This window comes from Rhodnius prolixus, unplaced genomic scaffold (assembly GCF_049639745.1).
Source record: "Rhodnius prolixus isolate KJV_2025 unplaced genomic scaffold, Rpr scaffold_2, whole genome shotgun sequence".
Lineage (NCBI taxonomy): Eukaryota > Metazoa > Arthropoda > Insecta > Hemiptera > Reduviidae > Rhodnius > Rhodnius prolixus.
In genome coordinates this window covers 54,695,062-54,714,952 of record NW_027411592.1, presented here as the reverse complement: position 1 = coordinate 54,714,952, position 19,891 = coordinate 54,695,062, and the positions used below count along the sequence as shown (strand labels likewise).

The following is a 19,891-nucleotide window of genomic DNA, read 5'->3' as shown; positions in this document are numbered from 1 at the left end:
CTTAATGGTTAATCCATCCTTGCTCATATGTATTATTTATTAACAATATTTTGTTTGTAATTAATAGCACTTGTCTTTTTCTTTATTTCTAGGTACCATCGTAAAGAAGCTAGTACAACTTGTGGAGTTTGCTTAAGATATTGTTCTACTTTTGCAAAATTAAGTGTTCATTTAGTAATGGAACATCCAGATATATTCGAAGGTGATGGTACTAATTTGTCTTGCAAAGTTTGCGGAAAATACCATAACGCTAGGTCCAAACTGTTGAACCATGCGACGGTGCACGATTCAGATGAAGAAAGAGCTCAGTCGTCGTATCATTGCTGTCTAATTTGTGAATCAACATTCCATACTTTCCCACAACTGGGGAGTCACATGGAAGTAGAACATAAGAAGGAGGTAATTTAATAAATGGTAGTCAAAACGTATTTACCACGTAACTTTTCTTAGTTACCTAATTTTTGCTCTCAGATTTTTAAAATTAATTTTTCCAAACCCGTATTTCATAAAACTTAAAAATGTTCCAACTGTAAAGTAAAGACATGGCTGACTCAAATAAAATATTTCCTTATATAACAGAAAGAAAGTAATAGTGGCACTTAAAGTACTTAATTTGTTCCCCGCATTGCGAAAATAGACAGTAATCCCGATTATGTGTTATAGAGAAGTTTCATGGTCAAATGAAATAATATGATTTACATATTTCTCTAAATTTTAATTATCTTTAATATTATTTAATTTTTTTAGATGGTTCAAGAAAAGATACGGAAACCACCTCTACCACCCAAAGGAACAGAAAAATTGCCTTTCTTTTCTTGTGAAATATGTTCACTGGTGTTCGCTTCTGGAATAGGACTGGCCAACCATAGACGTATACATGAACATTCTGATCGATTCAAGTGCGGCCAATGTGGTGAAGTGTGTTCTTCAGCTGATGCTCTCTCTTCGCATAAATTGCAACGTCATCAAGGCGCTGAATTTGTATGTGTTGATTGTAAAGCTCAATTTTCAACCTACTCCCAGTTAACAGAACATAATAGAATATGTAAGGCAAAAGGTAGGCAACAACTTTCTGAAACTTCTGATCTGATGGTATCCGCTGAAGAAGAAGAAGACGGTGAAAATGATGATGAAGAAGAAGTTGATGAGGACGAGGAAGAAGTAGACGCTGAAGAAGAAGTAGACGCAGAAGAAGAAGTTGAAGAAGATGAGGACGAAGAAGATAATTCTGATATTGATGATAAATCTAAAGATGTAGAATCATCTCTTGAAGGTGAAACCGAGGAAATTGATGAAACTAAATCTGGCGACGAAGAGGAAGAGGAGGATGAAGAAAATGAAGATGTTGAAGATGACGAAGTTGTTGAAGATGAGGTAGCCGACGTAGATGAAGACGAAGAAGTTGATGGAGACGGTGAAGAAGTTGATGGGGACGGTGAAGACGTGGATGGGGATGGTGAAGAAGTGGATGGTGATGGAGAAGAAGTGGATGGTGATGGAGAAGAAATGGATGGGGATGGTGAAGAAGTGGATGTGGATGGAGAAGAATTGGATGGTGATGGAGAAGAAATGGATGGGGACGGTGAAGAAATGGATGGGGAAAATGAGGTTGAAACTGAAGAAGCTGAAGCAGAAGATGCTGAAGGAGAAGAAGATGGCGAAGTGGATGACGGTGACATTGAGGATGGCGAAAATGATGGAGAAGAAGGTGAAGAAATGGAAGTAGAAGAGGAAGATGAAAACGATGATGGCGATGTTGAAGAGGAAGTAGATGATGAAGAAGGAGCAAGATCTATAACAGAAGATCAGAAAGAAGTAAAAGCTATTGAGGCATATATGTGCGAAGACAATATGGTTGAAGTTGTACAAGTTGACCTTTCCGATGATGGATCAAGCTCCAAACCAATTGACATCTAAGGATATAGAACAAGTAAAAAAAAGACTGGCTGATCGTATTTTGGTAACAATAGAAATTGTTACTAGCCATTATAGAAAAAAAGAACATTCCATTATGATAAAAATAACTTCCATAGATCCGGAATTATCGATGTTCATCTTTATAAGATCTCATCTGTACATGGATTTTTCTTAAAGAAAAATACATAACATACGCAGAATAAAAAAAAAAAGTAAAGAATGGATTAAAACATTTCTTTATGCAGTCCATATTTATACCTAATTGCAATTAGTCAGTTATTATCAAATAATTTGTTTTAATTGCACAGATTTTACAGTTTATAAAGTCAAAGCCTCAGTTTTTTTTGGATTGTTTTGATTTTTCTCTTTCCCTTCGCACGAATGTTTAGTTAGTTTCGCGAGTAGCACGAGCCTACATTTTTTTTTTTGTTTTTTTCAGATGATTAAATCGCATATTATTTAAATATTTATCCGTGTAATGTGAGATAACATTATTATATATTAAGATAGGGAACACTATTATAAAAAGAAAAGAAAAATCAATTCTTAAAAATAAAACAAATTTGTAAATATAATTAAAGAAAAAAGTTTTATATTGATTAAATTTATAATTAAGAAAAAAGAAATAAATGCCTTTATATAAAAAAAATTAATAAAAATTACTATTTTTCACTAAAACTTGAAAAAAAAAGTCCTACCGTAGGTTAGTTTTTTCTGTTTATGTCTATTTTTAAATAGTTTAATAAATATATTAAATATGTTACATTTGTCATGCCTTAACAGGATTTTTTTTTTTTTCCAATTTTTAGTATATCGCATTTAATACATTCCTATTTATGTAGTCCCAGCTGGTTGGTATCTTCAATTTTGCTCTTTAACAATTTAAAAAAACTATAATCAATTTTTTTTAAAACCTATTTTAAAGAACTCAATTATGATTTTTTTTATAATATTTATCAAATAAAAAATAATAAAAATGTTTCGTTTTTGTTTCATTAGTAATGTAAATTATTGTAATTAATAATACTTTCCTATAAAATGTTGATGTGATCTATATTATATCAAGATTATTAATGATTTTATTATTATTGCTTTATGACTATTACATTTTTTTTTTTAAATAATGTATGTTGTTTTATTATTATTTCTTTATTAAATTATATTTAAAAAAAAATAAATATATATCACTTCGTGATAGTTGACATTACTTTGTAAGTACAGATGATACTGTGCAACAACTGTGGAAAGAAAAAACAAAACAAAAAGGATGACAAAAACAAAGTTGAAAAATTTGTCAAAAAAAAAATGAACTGCGAAATATATTTTCTTAAAAGTTAAGCATTTTATTTATCTGCTTATTTTACCTTGAGTGTTTGGTAGACCAATAGTTTAGAATTGTAATTAACGTGGACTGTAAATGAAGGTGGTAGCTACGAAGAAAGTCAAAAAAAAAAATAATGAAAGTTAAATAGTAATTTTTTCCAACCATGACACACCAACTTTTATATTTAACTAGCTGTACCCGTTCACACGTTGCTGTGTTTAACAAAAAGGCAGTTTTGATACCTCAAACATAATTTATTAATGATCAAATGTATACAATACATCGAAATGAAAATTAACAATAAAATTATCCCTACTTCAGAGTACAGTAGTGTCCTTGCAAAGGTAGCATTTCTACATAATGTGAAAAATTCAGTTAATGTTGTTGGAGGTGGTGACATTGCTCTTGCACGTACATTTTCTGATGTAAAGTGCACACGATGTCCATTTTCTGCTAAATGAACAACCGTTGGATATCGCTCATGAATGGAAAATGATAAAATACGCCATACGGCCTCATTGCTACTTATGTAGCGTCCCAGTTGATATTGGGTGACTTCATCGTTAGATGCAGTTGTATTTTCCATTCCAAACACTGCCATATCGCTTCCTTTGTTCATATATTTGCAAATATATTTTATCGCTTTCATTGAATTGCAGTACTCAGCATTTATGTGTGCGTTATACGTTTTTAGTAGTAATGGAGAATATGGTACTACCCAACGATTATCAACATCAATAGTATTGTTGAGTTCTTTTAGTTTAATGGATTTTCCACCATCTTCGGTATAATTTATTCTCGTATTAATAATTACAAAAAACTGTTTTTCATGGTTACACTTTTAACAAATATTACTAATTAAATGTTATTTTGATATTTTTGGGATATTTGTTCGGGAGCACCTAGAACCCCAACTCTGATTTTTAAAAAAAATTGCAAAAACCTACCCGGGGATATACCTAATAATTTCCCAAATTTTCACTGCGATTGGATGTATGGTTTTTGAATCTATCGCGTACAAACAAACAGACACACATTCATTTTTATATATATAGATTTGAATTGATGCGTCTGGCGCATCGCTGTTTTGTAAGCGTATTACAAGAACATTCATTTTCACTAATTCAGGAAGAAATTTTCATATACTAAAACACTTCATTTTTACCATGTTTTGCTATTCGACTAAAGCAGAAATGTTATATTGCTTCGGAAATCTCTCCTTTGACGCACAAGAAATTAAGTGGTCGTTTTCTGATATTTACATACATTGACGAGATTTTTTTTTTTTTTTAAATAATTATTTTAAAATCGGCGCTACACTTTCAACCAAGAATTTGATTACCAGTTTTGCAGAACACTGCTTTATAACAAATATCTAATTTATACTTCTTCTTTTTTTCCGCTATGTGTTAACACAAAAACTCGAAGAGTTATTTACTGAGTTAAGGCGCCGCAGTGGCCGAGCGGTTGGAGGAATCACAAATCTAGTTGTATTTTGGTGGTACTGGATTCGATTCCCCTTCTAGGTCATGGATTTTATCTAATGTTGTATTTTGGTGGTACTGGATTCGATTCCCCTTCTAGGTCATGGACTTTATCTAATGTTTAATAAAAATAATGTAAAGTATTTTTACTTTTTGCCTCTGTCTACGGCACTTGAACGTAGTTAGACGCAAGGCCGCCTGAAAGGTAGGTATTAAGATATTAAATAAATAAAAAAATTATCAATTTATGAAATTAACTTTTTCCGCTTTCTAGAATTTATAATCTAGTACCAGTAGACATAAGTTACTGCATATTTGAAATTCTATGTTTAGTTAATTTTACTATTAACTTTATTAATTAATGTTAACTTTTATTTAAAGCAGCTAAAAATAAAACCACTTTAAATTAATTAACCAGTTTTTCCTACATAAATTTTGAATAAATGATAAATAGTTAAACTTCTATAAACTGTTCTATAAATAATTAAAAAAACATTAAAAAGAAATTTAGTTTGTTAATACGAAATCAATATTATATTGCTTTTTAAAAATAGGAAATAATTGATAGAAAATAACAAAGTGGGGTCTACTAAATCTAGCTTCACCACTTATTTCGAAATAACCAGTGAGGAATGTTGCCTCTGATAAAATTAGAATTAGAGAATGCAGATTACAACGAAAGATGAATCTGTAGAGAGGTTTTATCTTGAATGTTGCAATGTTTTTAGTTTAAATTTTTTGTGTCACTTTTGAATAATATTTTAAACTGTTTTGGAGTTAGTGTTTTTTTTTTAATTAGAATATCTATTAGGTATTCAATTATTGTACGATGATCATAAAATAAATTCAAAATAATTCTAATTCTAAAAAAAGTTACAAAAATTAAACAATCACATAATTATAGTTGGTTGGAAATTTTCTAGCCATATTTTTAAATAAGGTTTCGAAATGAGGTAGCTATTATCAGACTAATTTCCTCTAAGAACTTATACAAACAACCCCTTTCCTTACATATCAAAAATAATTCGAGCACTTAGATTCCCCAAAAATTATTTTTCAAGAAAAAGAAGCCTAATATATTAAAATACAACAAAAGTTAGCGTAACTTCAAATTAAATACATGTGTAAGGTAATAATTACATTTTAAGTGTGGCTTAATTCACACTAAACAATACATGCAACTTTTATTAAAGAATTAAAAATCAATTTACATAATATTTGTAAGTATTTTTAGTAGTGCTTATTCGATAGTACCGATTTCGACCAAAAGTCAGGGCACAAAGTAAAAATTTCAACACGTTCTCTTCTGAACTTTTGTCAAAACTATTCATTGAGTTTTTCCAGTCAAATTTAGATTAAGGACCTAAATAGCTGAATATTAGCAATTTTTGTCTTTCATCTAATTCATTTCACAAAGTTTTTTTTTTTATTATTAATTAAAAATAAAAGAAATAATAATGTTAATTAAATTTGTATTTATTTTAATTTCTCAACGTGTAGGCAACGGGTTATATTTTATTTAGCAGCTTTATTTATTACTGTGCATTAAGTGTGACATGTTTATCGAAACGTTTCCATAAATTTTCAAAAACACAGAACTTTACTTTCGATTTTTCCGCTCCGGGTTACCATTCAAGACAACTCTCTCAAAAAAAAGGTACCTTAACAGTTTTCAAGCTCAAGCAGTCATCTCCTCTTCTGGCAATTTCTGGGGAATGCAGTTTCTTCCTTCTCTGAACAATATCCGAAGATTCTTTCTATGGTATCCATCCATACCATCTTAACTCCTTCCCTAATCTTTTAACTTTTCCTCATAAAGCTGTTGCATACTCATTCTAGACAGCATTACATGTACTCACATAAATAGTAGATAAAGAGTAGATTTTCTTTTAATAACTACTCAATCAACTTAAATTTAGGAATTCAGATAATTATTATTTACAAAACGCAATTTCACTCAATCAATTTTCTACAAATAATTATAGCAGCGCTTTAACATGTCTTGATGTAACATATTGTAAGTGTCAGAACAATAAAATTTCTAATGGGGCATTGGCTGCGCCCATTTCACTCGGAAAAGATTCAAATTAAAGTAATAAGTCTACTTTTGAACTCAGCTAATGACGATATACCCTAATTTTGCAAGAAAAATGCTTCACAAGACAGTTCAGGGAAAGAGGTGAGTTAAGCAAAAGTGTCATAATGAGCAACCTCATCACGTAGTTATATTAATTTGTAGGAAAGTTTCAAGTTTAAGGAAATCGTTGGAAGCGAAAGTTCCTGTTTGCCGAATAATTTTTTTATTTTTATTTTTTCACGTAGCAAGTAGTTGGAAAACAAATCTTTATAACGTTAATTGCTGTGTTCACATCATATTTTTTAAATTTTATTATTTTTACAAATATTTAAATAAAATCTTTCAGAAACAACTGAGTAAATAGACTACATTAAGCTGAATCGTTAGGTAGTAATTTATAGGTAAATTTTATTTCACATTAAAGTAGACGTTCTTATTTCATTTTGAACAATATTTGTTTGAATCTAGTGCGCTTTTTAAAAGCTTATTTTTCTAAGTTTTTTTTTTTTTTTAATTATAATGAAATTCATCATTTTATTAAGTTTTACATTAGTTTATGTGAATTTAGCAGAAGCAAATTGGTTTAGCTATTTCATTCCATCTTCTAGTAATGTATTTCCTGAAGTCTATTCAAGAACCAATGAACAATTGGAAGAGAAGCGAAAAGAGTTACAAGACAAAAGCACAAAACAAGCTCAATCTTTACCAACATTTACGGAAGGAACCTTAGGCCATTATATGACCAATATGATAAGTATTGTGAAGAATACCGTTGTATCAGTTATAACTGGTACCAGATACGCAGTTTCTGAACTGAAAAGATTCACAATGGAAACATCGGCAAATGTTGGGGTAGATCTACTACTTCTACAATACAAACTTATAGCCAGAACTACGGGTGTAGGAAATGAAATACCTCTACCTGATATAGATTCTCCAGGTCGATTTTACAGTATATCAGCCACAGGTGGGTACTTCAGATCTTTATCATCGTTAGAAAAAAGTGCGAAAATAAAAGTCACCATTGTAGATTCAAATTCAGCTTTAATTGAAGTTCCAATGAGATTTCAGCAAATGGAAGTCGGTTATAAGAATGTGACGGTTTCTTATCTAATTTCTGGAAGTTTTACTATAAATATTGCAAACAATAGTTTAACTATCACGTTACGTGTAGGAATGGATTCAACTTGTGTAGTTAGAATAGAAAATGTAACAATTAATGAATTTCAAGGTATTACAGTAAACTATGAGGGAATGAGTTCGGTTGGAAGTTATATTATTGCAAGTGTGACTAACACATTGATTTATTACACGGAAACAGTAATAAAAGGCCAAATTCAGAGTGCTTTAGATACAAATTTAAAAACAGCCTTAGGTAACGGTTCTGTGATATGTTCAGCCAAATAAGCTCACCCAAATAAGCAGTTTCTTAATGTTAAAGACATTTTGTTCAGAGAAATATTTATTTCAATTCTGTTACTGTAATTATATTTACATTAAAAATTTAATGTGTAATGATTTCCTCTTTTCTCATTTAGTTGATATTATTTTATTAATTAAAGTTAATTACAAAAAAGAAGTAATTTCCAATGATTTTTTTTACTTTTACACCGTTTTTTTTTAAAAACATACTTCATTTCTCTTTAAGACAGTACTTTTTCAATTTCTCTCATTACTCGTTAAAGAGAAAATTGCTTTCGTGTGCACTTTTTTTTTTTTTAAAGTTACTACAATTATCACTTAATAAACTCTCTTAAAGAAGTTTGTTATTTGTTTCAAAAATTGTGGTATATGATGAAAGTGGAATTCATTGCAAAATGATTTCATGTATTCTTATGAACAAACACACCTTCTACCATATGGTTTTTCGGAATCAACTTCTGCATAATCCATCCATCTATTACGGTCTTATGCTTCTTTTTCTATCTTTTCGCCTCCTGGAGCTACGTGCACATGACATTCTCTTTAAATGGTCTGGCTATCTAAGGCCATCTTGATTTGGCTGTGCTATATTACAGTCTCGTAAGTTTGGCATTAATCTCCCTTTTCCAGAAGCTATCAACCTTAATCGGTGCACATACCTTTCGGAGGATTTTTCTCTCCCACATATTGAGTAATCTTTAAATCCGTTTTCAAGGGTGTGCGTACGGAACGTAAATTGATAACCTCCTAAGAGCGCAAATAAAATTGATATTTTTTTTTGTTTTGTTTTTGTTTAATAAGCGCATGAGCCTAATTAATACTTGATACATCAATATTTCTTGTAAACTTATATTTACATAATTATGGGTACTTTTCTCTTTGCTTTCGATCCATCTTGCTAGTTGTTAACACAAATCTCTTTTCTCAAGCCTTTACCCTTCATTTCTTTTGTCACATCCTCTTTCTTTACTGCAACCGAGACGTGTCTCATTCTTAGAGTAATTATCTTTACTACTACTTAGAATAGACATTCCTATCTAGTGAGTCTCTCTTTCTCCACCAAACGTTTTAGTTGAGCCGTCACTTATCACCATGAAAGGGCTTTGTTATTACATATAGTGATATTTAAAAAGAATGGACGTACCACCTCTTCCATCTTCCCGCAAACCTCAGTCAATCTGTATAATCAGACTGGGGCCTTCTTATTTGGCCGTAATGAGTTAAGGGTTGAATCAATTCAGGTTGAATAATTACGAAACGAAAATAACGGAGTTCATTGATGCAAATCACAAATAAAAATTATCCTTAACATATCTGGCTATAAATTGTATGCAAATCACTTGTAAACTAAGAGCAGACACCCCCTTTTTTGGGCGGCACTCTAATGACAATGGGTGTGACCGCACAATTGGACGCCAATAATCAAATGAAGTGGTAATTCAAAACTACTATGTCTGATTTCTTTTTTACTTTCATTGTGTGCTCAACGTGCAAAATTTGCGACAGTTTCCAAATTGAGTTGCGGGAAATGGACTTGAGAAGTCCCTTAGAAAAAAAAAAAAAAAAAATTGTTAAGGGTCCCATCAATGATCTCTCGATCAGATTACTAGGTCGCGGTGATGACTTTTAATAATCTGTTCTATTCTTTCCTTGAAACCTGTTTTACAGAAACATTTTTTAGAGAACAGCTACAAGGATTTTAGTTACAGCTTTCAAAGGAGGAAATCAACATTACTTTATATTTTACTTTGGTAATTATAAAGTAATTAATCAATTTTAAAATTGTACTAACTGACTTGTTTTTAATTTATCATTTGAAGGTTCTTATATTTATTTTAAGACGGAAGTATTTTTTTTTAATTTTACAGCATCAGAGCATTCTACTAAGGATCAATAGTGATTAATCAGCTAACAAACCTGTTCAACGAAACTTGCATATTATACAACTGCGAATTCTACACATTGGCTTATATAACAATGTACACTCTCTATATTGCAGTAATTATTTAATGGATTCATCTTCGTATTTTCCATTCATGTTTTATTTCTTTTTATTATATATATATTTTAATTACTTCATATTTTTTTAATAATAAAGAAACCGAAAACAAAACAGGTAAAAACAAAATTTGACACCATTTCATGTTTAAATGAAATTTCAAGTGCATAAAATAAGCTGTTTGAATGAATATTCAATAAAAATATCATTGACACAGTTTTAATTTAAAAAAAGAAGATTAAAACTGTTCGGTAGGACAGTTGTATAAGGGTTGATCGTCAAAAAGTGCACGAAAAAGCGTAACGTTGAAAAACTCTCTTTTTCTCTTTTTCTATAAAAGATAAAATTCCCAAATTTTCTTTAAAATATAGGGCAAACCCTCCTTTATGACTGCAATTTTTTTGCAACAACCCATATCTAATAGGTTTCGAGAAAAAAGTTGCCAAAAATGAGCAAAAACGACTTTTTCAAAAAATGTTCTTGTTCTTCTTCTTCTTCTTGTTGTTGTTGTTGTTGTTGTTACCTTTTTTGTAAACAACGTAGCGCCTAAACGCGCGAACCGATTTTCATGAATGAGGTGTCATTCGATTCGGAATTTTATGTAGATGTGCCTTTTGGGGGTCTCGACGCTGTACATCGAATGGGAGAGGAGTTACCCCCTTTTATGTAAGGCCCCCTCCAAAATTATTATTACTAATTACTCTGTAAATCTTGCCCCGATTTTGATAAAATTTTGGTAGGATGATAGAGTTAGGGCTCCCCTATGTAACATTAAAGCGGCGATCTGCTCTTACACTTGTTAAGGGGAAGTATAGCAATCGTTTCAAATTATCGACACGTGAACCGATTTTCATGAATGAAGTGTCATTCGAATCGAAATTTTGTACAGATTTGCACTTTAAAAGTCTCAACGCCGTGCCTCATAAGGAGGGGAGTTTGCCCCACCTATTAATAAGTAATACTTGGCTCTTGATAGAATCACAAAAAATATCTTTAAAAAAATGTATTGAATTGCTATAGTCATTTGTCAAAAAGAGTGCCGCAGGCCGCTCAGAATGGCAGCAATAGTCTGCTTAAAGGAAATCACGTTTAATATTATTTAGAAATAAGTATCAAAACAGTGGTACAAATAAACAAATATAAGAGTGTCGGATCCTTTGAGCCTAATTTTTGTTTTACCTAGACCTTGAAAAATAATTGATAATGTTTCTCTGGTTGGCAATTATGTATTAAGAAAAAAATGGTTTTATAGAAACTATAATTAATAATTTCAAGTTCGGAATATAAAAGTATTCAATTTTGTTTACCAACTCACGGTGTTTTTTTTTTTGCGTTCTCACACAAACTGTGCATAAAGATAGGGCTTATGCGCAGTTGCCTGCAAACTTGAAATTTCGGAAATAAATTTTATTCTGATATTATATTGTGAGGCTGTGAGGAACTGTTCGCAGGAGCTGGTTAATAGAAATTAGAAAACACTTGTCCTACAGCCAAGGTTGAGGAAAACCTCAATCCTACACTCTCCTACCTACGATGAAAGATGAGCGAAGGGAACCATCCTCGGATTATCTAGGATAAAGTATATCCCTGATTACTGGCTCTTTGTTTTGAAATCTTCACCCAGAACCTGGGGTAGTTATTTCATGCCTAGAGGCGCCCAGATTCTGATGTTTCTCGATATCCTAATAAAGCAGGGTGATGCAGAAGGGTGAATGGTCTCTTTGGCTCTAGATGAACCAGGACTACTCGTACTTAATATTAGCGACTTGGTTATTTTACCTGGTTCGGAAAGTGGGGGTGAATATTCCACTTTAAATTAAGTAGAAACTACTCTTAACGTACTCTTCCGAAGATAGCATTTATCTGTGCCAAGGTCTTAAAATAAGGATTAGATTTCATATCTTGCTTAAATAAAAATATAGGCTAAAAGTGAAGAATGAAAATAAGTATTTTTTTCAAAATTTGTGCAAATTTAAATAAAAAAAAAATTAGTACATTTAGGAACTTGATTTGGAAAATTTCTGATTTCATGAAAATTGCTTCTTATAAAGTAAAAAAGAGGTAACATGAAATTCATTATATATTTGGATCAAATAGAAAGGGGGATGCAGTACAACAAGTTGTAGACTAATGTGGAAGTCTTTCAGTTTGTGCGTTTGACCCCATGTGTCTAGATTGGTGCTGCCAAGTAAAGTTGAAGATAAGTTTAACGATAAAGATATTAATAATACAAGTTTTTTATTAAATGCTAAAAAAATGTTATCTGTGATTTATTTTGCGATCATTTTTCTGCTGCCATCTTCATATTATGGAGCTAAATTGCGTAATTTTACATAGATTTTTATTTGTATTTTATTATTAATTAATTTTTTTTATTATGATCAATCTATTTTACCTTATTTAAGTTTTATATGCATGAGACTATTTATTATTTTCTAAATTTTCATTTATACAAAACTTTGTAATTTTTTTGTTAAAATTGTATTTCTATTAATTAAATATTTCGCCACTTCCTGGATTAAGAAATCCACTCCTAGGTCGCGTTTATAAAAGTAAAACTAGTACATGGTACTAGTACCCACCAATTAAAAAGTACAAATTAACAATCATCGTAAATTTACTTCAAAAAGTTTTAGAATTTTTTTTAAAAATATATTTTTCTTTAATATTCTTTTAATAGTGAGGGGAAAAACACATATAATCATACTTTAAACAACCTATTCATCAAAGAAGCAAAAAACATGCTTTCTAGAAAGTACCAAATATAAATTTTAGAAAAAAAATAATCTATAAATAGAATAATGTAAACATATTGAGAATTCTGACCAAACCGATATTTTTCAAAACCTAAAAACACCATAAAAATTAAACTTCATATATTGGATGAAGAGTAGAAAGTGATATTATGCAATTCTCTTACACACAAAAAATTACATATAAAGATGTCTTAATATAAGTAAATATTTTTACTTAAATTGAACAAAAATCTATTAAATTCTTATACGATTGAAATTTGTAATTTTTTAATTGTAATATTTCACACGAATTATAGAAACATCGCTCTTAGAATAACTTCTGTTTGTAAAACTTAACGTATATTTCTTGTATTTATGTTCCTCTACAGAATGTATTTATTTCCAAATTTGGGTAATGATTAATATTAATTTTAATATATTGGAAAAATTTTTTTGAATAACTAAAAAATAAATAATATATTTCAAAAAATAATTAAAGATACAGTATATTGTTTCACTGCTAATTTCGGTGGTGAATCTTATTTGAATGTGTTTTTACGTTATGACAGAATTAAGAAGAACTAAACTGTATTAAAATTTCTGTATTTAGTTAGGGAATTTAAATTACACTACCCACATTTAAACATTTAAGTAATGCATGAAAGTGCAAATATCTTACCTGTTGCCAATTCCTACTTCGTGGACTACACGATATCTGTCAAATCCAAGCTTGCTATCTTTCTTACAGCTAGAGCAAAATATAAGGTCCGATGAACGTTCGTCTGGTACTTCTTAATCGCATCCTGGTAGCCGTACAAACATAATTTAAAATTATGATTGTTATTCTGAATAAATTCCTGAAAAAAAGAATTATTTTTGTTAATTAATCTTTTATTAAAACTTGCAAAAAAAAAATCTATCTGAAATTTTGTTATCAAAAATGCAGTACCATTTTTATAAGCTTTAAAGAGTTATGAAGAGATGTAAATTTTCAAAATCGGTTAGTTATTTAGTGAATTTAATGAAACGTACCCAAAAGATTTTCTTTGAACTTGGCATATTTAGTGCAAATACAAAAACTTATAAGTAATAATTAAACGAAAAATCTGATAAAATTAATTGAGGGAATTCTGAAAAGTTCAATACATTTAGGGTCTGTTTTCAATAAACAAATTCAATACTCACAACTGTTTTAACACATGAGAGAAATAAAGGAACTGAACGTTTCAGATTTTTTTAAAAAAGTTTCCTCAATATTGTGAAAATTGCAGTAGGAGAAAGATGATTTATTTCGCAACAGACATTTTCTGTTTTTTAATAATATCTTTTGCTTATTTAAAGGAAACAACAACAATGTCCTTTGCCCTTTTAATAATTCTTTAAAAAAAATTTACTTTTTTTTTAATTCTTCCCCTTTTTTTTTTAAAATCCTTTTTCTTTTTTACAGCATTTCACCTCTTTATACCCTCAAGTTGTGATCAGGACTAGTTTCAAACCTCTGTGTAATTTACCGACCATAATTTCCACAAAGAAGAGAAATATATCAATAAATTTCCATATACAATAGTATTCAATTGTGTTAACTTGTAGTTTATTAAACTTTTAAGAAAAGATAGCGATAAATTTTTAATTAGATTATATAAATAAAAAATTAGGATTAACTAATAAATGTTTCAGCGACCACATTTCACAGATGCACTAGAACAGATCCACTATTCGATACTTGTCTAAATAATGCTGTAGAAGATGCTATTAAAAAACTAGCGAATGGTTAGACATTAAATTATATATTATAAATACTAATAATTTTTTTCTTATAAAAAGATAATTTTTATATTTTAATTTAGGCATACCTAAACTAGGATTATTAGCGTTGGAGCCATTGTCTATTACACAGTTAAGCATTGGAAAAGGGAGAGGGCCAATTAGTTTGGATTTAACATTCAAAAATTTAAAAATTCATGGCGTTACAAACGTGAAAATAATGGATCAAAAGTAATTAATTAATTTAATATATACGCAAATGCATTTTCAAATGGAACTAATTAATGAAAATAAAAGTACTTTAAGATACAATTTTCACAATTTTCCACAGGACTAATCTAAAAGAGATCCGCTTAGAATGTCGCAGTGTGAATAAAAAATTGGTTCTAGAGGGTGATTATGAGACAGATGGGAAAATATTATTGTTGCCAATTAGGGGTAAAGGCAAAGCTCATATTGTACTGGGTGAGTTTTTGTTTTTGAAATTAAGTATCACACAAAATATTGAATAATAATCCTTGGATTAATCATTAAAAACAAAAAATGTTGCTTTTATTTTACAGACAATGTGGATGGTTATAGCATTATTACGGGAGAGACTAAAACAAAACGAAGTAAACAGTTTTTGGAAGTGAAAAAATATGATTATAAATTTCAACCATCAAAAATGACTCTTCAGTTAGATAATTTATTTAATGGTGAAAAAGCATTAAGTAAGTGGATCACATCTAGTAATTAGATTAAACGATCTTCACCTAATAATCAATAAAACTCTCGATCTAAAATAAATCTGTTGTAATGTACATTTTATGTCTTTGGTGGTAATGTAGATCTCTGTAGAGTTGCCTAATAGTTGGTAGTATTATAGTCGCCCTCCGTTGGTATTTTAAGAAAAAGGGAGTTAATGAGAGCTTCTTATTTTTCACTTAAGAACCCTCAGGAAAACCAAAATCATTATAGGAAACATATAGCCCCACTCCTCCTAAAAAAGAACCAAGGAATTCAATAATTCCAAAGAGATGTTTTGGAGTAGGACACTTTTTTAACAAAGATAGCTGGTCTACTGAATAAAAGACTTAACTAACAGTCTAATTGGGTTTAAGTAATTCACGAAAAAACAAATCAGCATATAAAAACAGTTTCTAAATATCAGTTACAAATTGCAGCTTGCTATTGCCGGTTTGTTGCTAGCTATTTTTATAACAACGAAACAAGCTATGAAAGCGAAACATGTAAGAGGGCCTTTTATCAGTTACAAATTGCTTGTGCTAAGGGGCCAAGAAGATTTTGGTCCATCATTGAATATAACTCAATCATTTCGCTCTTGGGCGGCTCTTCTTCATCTTCTCACCGTAAAAGCATTCAGTCCTTTTCATCCCTGTATCTCCGCCTGGACACCTAGAAACACTCCTTTGATTATTCTCTAGTTTTCTCTTTGCTCTAAATTGCCTAGCCAAAACGTTCTTCTTTTTATAAGGCTTACTAAAGTAAAGTTTAATATAAGAGAATTATTTCATATCATCAGCAAGATTCATCTCTCATTTATACAAACCCTTTTAAGGTTGTACACAAATTTTTTGTTAAATAATTTAAACATATTTATCAACGAAAAATTGATATAACATCTTGTTTTTTTGGTAAAATTGAAGTTACAGCTAAAATAATCTCTTTTAAAGTTTTTTTTCTGGCTTTTAAAGTTACAATCCGTTCAAAGAAATTAACATGATAGGAATAGCTAAATTAATTTATTTTTAAGTTACAATCCTTTCAAAGAAATTAACTTGTTTTTTGATGAAAGTTGCAGTCTTGATAATCTTGTCGTCCTTGATAATCACAAAAGAGAATCACTAACTCGTCTTTATTTAAACATTATATATACATATATATGTTCAATTGAAAACATTCAACAATTTTAGAAGTTGAAGAACAATCCTAAATTATATTTTTAAAAATTTATAACTTTTTTAATGATAATTCCATTTATTTATTTTTTCAATTATGTAAATTATCAAAAATTTTCTTTTCTTGTAATAGAAAATATGTTCTTCAGTTACGTATCTAATTTATTTCATTTTGTTACAGGTGATGGAATGAATAAAATTTTAAATGACAACTGGGAAGAAGTGTTGAAAGAATTGAAACCAAGTTTTGAAGAAGCATTATCAGAAATTTTCAAAGAAATTACAAACAGATTATATCAAAAAGTATCATTAGACGAAATTTACCCAGAAAATGAATAATTACATTAATTTAAAATTGAAAATAATAACAAAAAAAAAAACTTTCTTTGTTTTTGTTGCTATTGCCAAGTGGTTTGAATTCTTACAGTGCTATGATTGAAGTTTTTTTGACTTCATTTTTTCAATGAAACTGAATATTTTCCCCACCAAATTATTACCTTTTCCATCATTATTTCTTTGAAAAGTACATTTAAAATATAAATATTTATAATTAAACAATTAAAATACATTTCATTACATGAGTTTTGAACAATATCTTATTTTGACATGTTAGAAACAATTTTCCTGAAATTACACCTTTACTGATATTTTTATTTTATTAATGAAATTTTGAACAGGTGAATTGTTTGGAGTGATACATTTTTAATCATCTTATCACCACACTTTAAACAATATTATCTTTTTTCCATAAAAATAATTTTATTTTAACTAATTTATTATTTTTCAGTGTGACTGAGAATATTTTCAAATTTGGCTTTTGAATTAATACTTTTTATAAATATTGCGCTTTGAACATTACGAAAAGCTTTTCACTCAAACTAAAACAGTTTTTAAAATTAATTACATAATTTAAAATGAATTAACTTTCATCATCTTATTTTATTTCTCATTGACAAAATACTATTCAAAATAAGTTGAAAAGACAGTTTAAATGGTATATATTTAGTAAAACTTAGGTCATGAAGTTTAAATCAAGCTAATAAATTATTTTAAATGTAATGAATTATTTTGAGAAAAATTTAATATTATTCAAATAAAATAAATTACTCATTGTTCAAAAAATTAATGAGAGAAAGTAGACTCATACTAAAGGAACGTTTAATTTGAGTCAAAAATGCATTAACTTTCAATAAAAGCATCAGAGAAAACATTAAATTTGAGTAAAAGTGGTTCAAATTTTGTTTAAAAATAAATAAATAAATCATTCAATTGAAGTAATTTCAGGAAACTAAAGAAGCAAGTAAAAATTTGTTTAAAATTTAATTCAATAATTTAAAAAAGATTAAATTTGTGAGGAGAGCGATTCAATAGAAGATGAAAAAAGTTAAAAATAATTTAAATGAAAAATGATTTACTACTTATTTCAGGAAAAGGTTTTATATGTCTAAAAATGATTAATGTTAATTCATAGTAGTGATAATTTTTGTTCTTTTTTAATAATATCTGATTAATTTTTGCGAGTGTTACTTATTTATAATGGTATTAGTAAAATCAATATGCTAGAACAAAATAAAAATAATGTAAGGAATGAAAAACGGTTGTTGGGATCAAAAGCTGTGACATAGAGCTTAAAAAACAGAAGTATTGAATGACAAATTTAGCTTTCAAAAGCAGTAATATTGCCCAAATAAGGAGTTATCCGTGGAATAATATTTAATACTTGTTAAAATTTTACAAACACCTACCAATAAATTGAATCTCAAGTTCAATTGCTTTCGAGGAACGCTTTGATAATCAAAATTATAATAAGTTGTGAAACTCTTTACTACATTAAGGTTGTTTCAGATTTAGATTCTAGTTTTTGTAAATAAACTGAGAACAATCATGTATTCCAAAGGAAATAATAATAATTTATTGATTAAAAAAAACAAAACAAAACACCTTTGGTGTCCAAAACGCCGAGTATAATTTTTTTTTGCCCCAGCCAACTATTGTAGTTGGTACTGTAACGACGGCATAACTCATCCAATTTGTTCAAAACAATTTTTTTTTTGAATAAGACATTTAATTTTATCATTTAAGGGAATAGGACTAGCCACTTCTTCAGAGCATTTGGCATTTCTGCTGTTATACCAGTATACCTTGTATACAAGCTGATGTAACATGAAAAATGCTTAAAGTAACTCCCTAAACACACAATCAATACACACAGCGCCAGATGGTTCGAATAATGTTTTGGTTTTGATTTTTATTAGTTAATTTATGTTTAATATACTTAAAATCTTTTATATATTCTCTTGTAATGGAATTCTAAAGACAAACAAAATTTGAAATGAAATTCCGTTATTCATCTAAAGGGTTTTTAATGACTGTTAGAGACGTATTGTTTACCCAATATTAATGCTATACAATAACAGAGATGATGTATAGAAATAGTTAATATTAATTTATAATAGACATTGAACAATAAGTCTGTTCAGAAAATTGACTCATAAAAATGCCAGTACAACATGCAGTTATAATCACGAGAAAGAGATATTGATTTTAAATATTTTTATATATGAATAATCTAATTTTTCCAATTATGAATGACCAAATTCTTTTACGGATCAGGAAGATGTTAAGTAATATAAGAATTCAAACCCCCGCAAAAAAAAATTTTTTTATAGCTTTTAAGTTACATGTTGAGCATTAACAGTGAAAATCATATTTCCTGGGTTGATAATTAAAGTTTATTAGCCTATTTCTTAATTTAAATAACAACTTACCATATGAATGCTTAACTAGAGAATGTAGTCTTCATTATGATCTAATTGCTTCTATAAAGATAAATTCTTGAGACATTCTTAAGATAGTACATTTTCTGGAAAAAAAATTCGTTTGCCTTACTTCCATCGTCACCATCTGCAACAAGAAAACTGAAATTTTTACCAGAATCAATGATCAACTTTTTAAGTTACATACAGATTTTAATTGTGAGTTAAAAAACAAGCAATTTTAAATTACTGATGTTTTGAGTACAAAGGAAGAATGGAACTTAAAAGTAATACTATTCTCTTGTTTGTCAGCAAATAGTTTTAAATAATTAGCTTAACTTTAAATAAATCAGTCCTTAGAAGGTTAATACCTGTTTGAATTTTTTTTAAATTTTACTTTGAAAACTAACAGGTCGTTCGTTATTTCTCAACTGACTAAAAAAGTCAGGGTCAAACAAATTCAAATGTCTTTCACTTTCAAATTTTGTAAGCTGCTAATAGTGAGCCTAACG

The 19,891-nt window shown here is 29.1% G+C and overlaps 2 protein-coding genes and 2 long non-coding RNA genes across 4 annotated transcripts in view; 2 read left to right on the top strand and 2 right to left on the bottom strand.

Moving 5' to 3' along the window:
• The window catches only part of LOC141450005 (uncharacterized), a 12,457-nt gene extending 9,202 nt beyond the window's left edge, over positions 1 to 3,255 (top strand). Inside the window, exons 19-20 of the mRNA XM_074119989.1 lie at positions 93 to 399; positions 748 to 3,255. Of these exons, the coding sequence (XP_073976090.1) occupies positions 93 to 399; positions 748 to 1,917 (1,477 nt within the window). The 3' untranslated portion in view covers positions 1,918 to 3,255. The remainder of the gene's footprint in view (positions 1 to 92; positions 400 to 747) is intronic.
• Positions 1 to 14,147, bottom strand: part of LOC141450019 (uncharacterized) — a 19,514-nt gene extending 5,367 nt beyond the window's left edge. Inside the window, exons 1-2 of the long non-coding RNA XR_012455882.1 lie at positions 13,991 to 14,147; positions 13,638 to 13,815 (exon numbers count right to left, since the gene is read on the bottom strand). This is a non-coding gene — a long non-coding RNA (uncharacterized lncRNA). The remainder of the gene's footprint in view (positions 1 to 13,637; positions 13,816 to 13,990) is intronic.
• LOC141450015 (protein takeout-like) lies at positions 12,351 to 18,140 on the top strand. Its single transcript, XM_074120015.1, has 6 exons — positions 12,351 to 12,546; positions 14,636 to 14,728; positions 14,806 to 14,953; positions 15,054 to 15,187; positions 15,286 to 15,435; positions 16,805 to 18,140. Exons 1-6 carry the CDS (start codon positions 12,480 to 12,482, stop codon positions 16,960 to 16,962), a joined length of 750 nt encoding a protein of 249 aa, XP_073976116.1. The 5' UTR covers positions 12,351 to 12,479; the 3' UTR covers positions 16,963 to 18,140.
• Positions 16,451 to 19,891, bottom strand: LOC141450022 (uncharacterized). Its single transcript, XR_012455886.1, has 3 exons — positions 19,751 to 19,891; positions 19,392 to 19,527; positions 16,451 to 16,545 (listed from the first exon to the last, which is right to left on the bottom strand). It is a non-coding gene; the product is annotated as an uncharacterized lncRNA (long non-coding RNA).